General features: G+C 40.0%; 1 protein-coding gene across 2 annotated transcripts in view; it reads right to left on the reverse strand.

The window, feature by feature from the left end:
• The window catches only part of LOC113822201 (lysosomal-trafficking regulator), a 131,194-nt gene that overhangs the window by 106,609 nt on the left and 22,085 nt on the right, over positions 1–2,500 (reverse strand). For both annotated transcript variants that reach the window (XM_070141625.1, XM_070141624.1), the window contains exons 5-6: positions 514–2,500; positions 84–264 (exon numbers count right to left, since the gene is read on the reverse strand). The exon at positions 514–2,500 is cut by the window's right edge and continues 713 nt beyond it. In XM_070141625.1, the coding sequence (XP_069997726.1) occupies positions 84–264; positions 514–2,500 (2,168 nt within the window). The remainder of the gene's footprint in view (positions 1–83; positions 265–513) is intronic.

Raw genomic sequence — 2,500 nt, forward strand, 5'->3', positions numbered from 1 at the left:
ACAAACATACACACATCCAGTTCAGTCCCATGCAAAGCCCCTGTACCAACCCCTTTCCCTGCCACTGAGGCACAAACACCAACCTGAGGAAGCACGAGCCAGGTCCTGCGTAATGTTGACAAGCAGTGGTGCCACCAGGGAACGGATACCTGATGCAGCCAAGTAGGCCTGGAACTCAGAGCTCGTGTGCAGAACTTCTGTGACAGCATTCCACAACTCACCAAGGCCTGCGTACTTGAGGGCAAGTGTCTGGCCGTCAATGTTCTGTGGTGGCAAATGAAAATGAAAGATTCAGAAGCAAATATCTTTGAAATGAAATAACTGGCATGAATGTGAATGTAATTATCAGAGATTTATATGTATAATATAAGAGAAATATGGCAAAAGCCTCTTCAATGTTACTTCCACTGTTCATCAACTCTTTATATCATTACCATTCCCTAAAGCTCTAACTCTGTGCTATGAATCACTACTGAACTACCATTATTATATCAAATACCATATTCAAACTACCTTAAAGTTTTCAAGATCAGCATGGTCTTCTACAAACTCATTGGGGATGGGAGAGGTGGCCTTTTGATCTTCTAATTCTGTATCTTCAACTTTGCTCACCTCTGAACCACTATCTGTATACACAACTTCCTTGATATCCTTAGTGTCTTCATTCTCCTCTTCTAACTGCTCCTCTTTTTCATCTGTCTTGTCACTGATGGTTTCAGCATCTGCATTGTCCTGGCTGATGACTTCATTCTTGTTGTGGTTTAGGCCAGTATTTGGAACATTGTCATCTGCCATTGTAGATACATCTAGCTGGGTGTGAATAAAAAACCTCTGTCTCACCTCACGTACTTTCATGTTGAAATAACCTGTCCAGAACTCGTCATGCTCTAAAACTTCTGCTTCAAATAACTTTGTAAACATAAAATTCTTTTCTTCATCTGTAGCAGACATTACTGGCATTCCAGGTTTTGTTTTCAATTCTTTCTTCACAATGTTGCAAAGCATTGCAAAGGCTTCACTTCTAACCCCTGGAATGGATTTGCAGGCTGTGATAAGGGACAGGCCATTATCCTGAAGAAATTGTGTTATCTTTGGATCACATGATTCTGCTAATGTTAATCTAATGCATCTTAGCAGGCCAACTAACACATCCTTATCTTTGCCACTGCTCTCATATTTAGAAATGCCTTTTTCACAAATCTGTTTTAAAGCTGGGATGATGAGGTATTCACACATTTCCAACTTGACTCCAGCACTGCTACGTGACAAGAGTCTTGTTATATGAACAATCACTTTTGAACTGATATTTTTACAAAAGAGAAGTCTTTTATACAGAGCAACGCCTTCCCAATGAGAGGAAGAGACAGGTGTGTCATCTATATTCTGATTACAACATTTCTTAGTTGAATTAAAAGCTGAGATTCCACGTGAACTAAAGGTCGATGAGAATGACTCTTCTAAGGTATATTCAGCAGTTATAGGATTGAGCCCCCCACCCACATATTCCGGGGTCTGGCAAAAAATACAGCGAACTGCCTCCCTTAAAGTCATTCCACCCAGGTCACGCCAAACAATGTTTTCTATGAAGACAGTAAGATATGAAACAACATGATGCATCTCAGAACTCAGGTTCTGCAAAAGTTTGCTTAGAACAGCTCCTGTACTCATGCAACAACATAGGCCACATTTTGATAAAGCCTTGATGGAACAGGCATGTATCTCAATTTCTTCAGTAACTGAGAAGCAGTCAATCAATATGAATGCAAAGTTCGCAATCATACAAGAACTGGGATCAATTCCATTGAGTAAACTTGAATTTATTCCAAATACCTGAGAGTGGTGGCTCTGCACAGCCTCATATTCACAATATCTGTGGTTCTTTTTATCACATTTTTCTGCATGGTAAACATCTTCCCTCCAGTATTTCATATAAAGGATCAATTTACTGAGATTCTGCAAGATTTCTGAACGTTTCCCTAATGACAAGTGATGCTTAAGTGAAATTAACTTTTTGATGATTTCTGGACCATCACTCTGTAAAAATATCTTGTGTAGAGTGAGACACTGCCAAACATCTTTGTACTCAACCCTGAGACAAGCAGAACTCTGCAGAGTGAGCAACAATCCTAGGATAACTTCATAAGCTAAAGCTGCCTTGCCAACTTCTAGTTTGTTTACTTCCTTCTTCAATACTGCATTGGTGCTCTCTCTCTGCACAAAACTGTTATCAAGAATCTCTGAAACAAGCTGCAGGAGCTTGGGGACAACAGTTAGTTCTGTCACAGTGAGCATTAACTCACTTGATTTCAGAAATCTTTGCATTGAAGAAAACACAAGCCTTAGCATCCCAGAGAGCAACTGTCGGATGTCTGCAGTATCATTCCCTTTCTGCTCCAAATGTTTGAATTCAGCAACCATTGAGGAAAATGTGTCAAGAGAAAACTGAAGAATATCCTGTGTTGCTAATAAGGGTGAGGACAAGTGTTTCAACTCTGTTTCG

Source organism: Penaeus vannamei, chromosome 28, assembly GCF_042767895.1.
Source record: "Penaeus vannamei isolate JL-2024 chromosome 28, ASM4276789v1, whole genome shotgun sequence".
Lineage (NCBI taxonomy): Eukaryota > Metazoa > Arthropoda > Malacostraca > Decapoda > Penaeidae > Penaeus > Penaeus vannamei.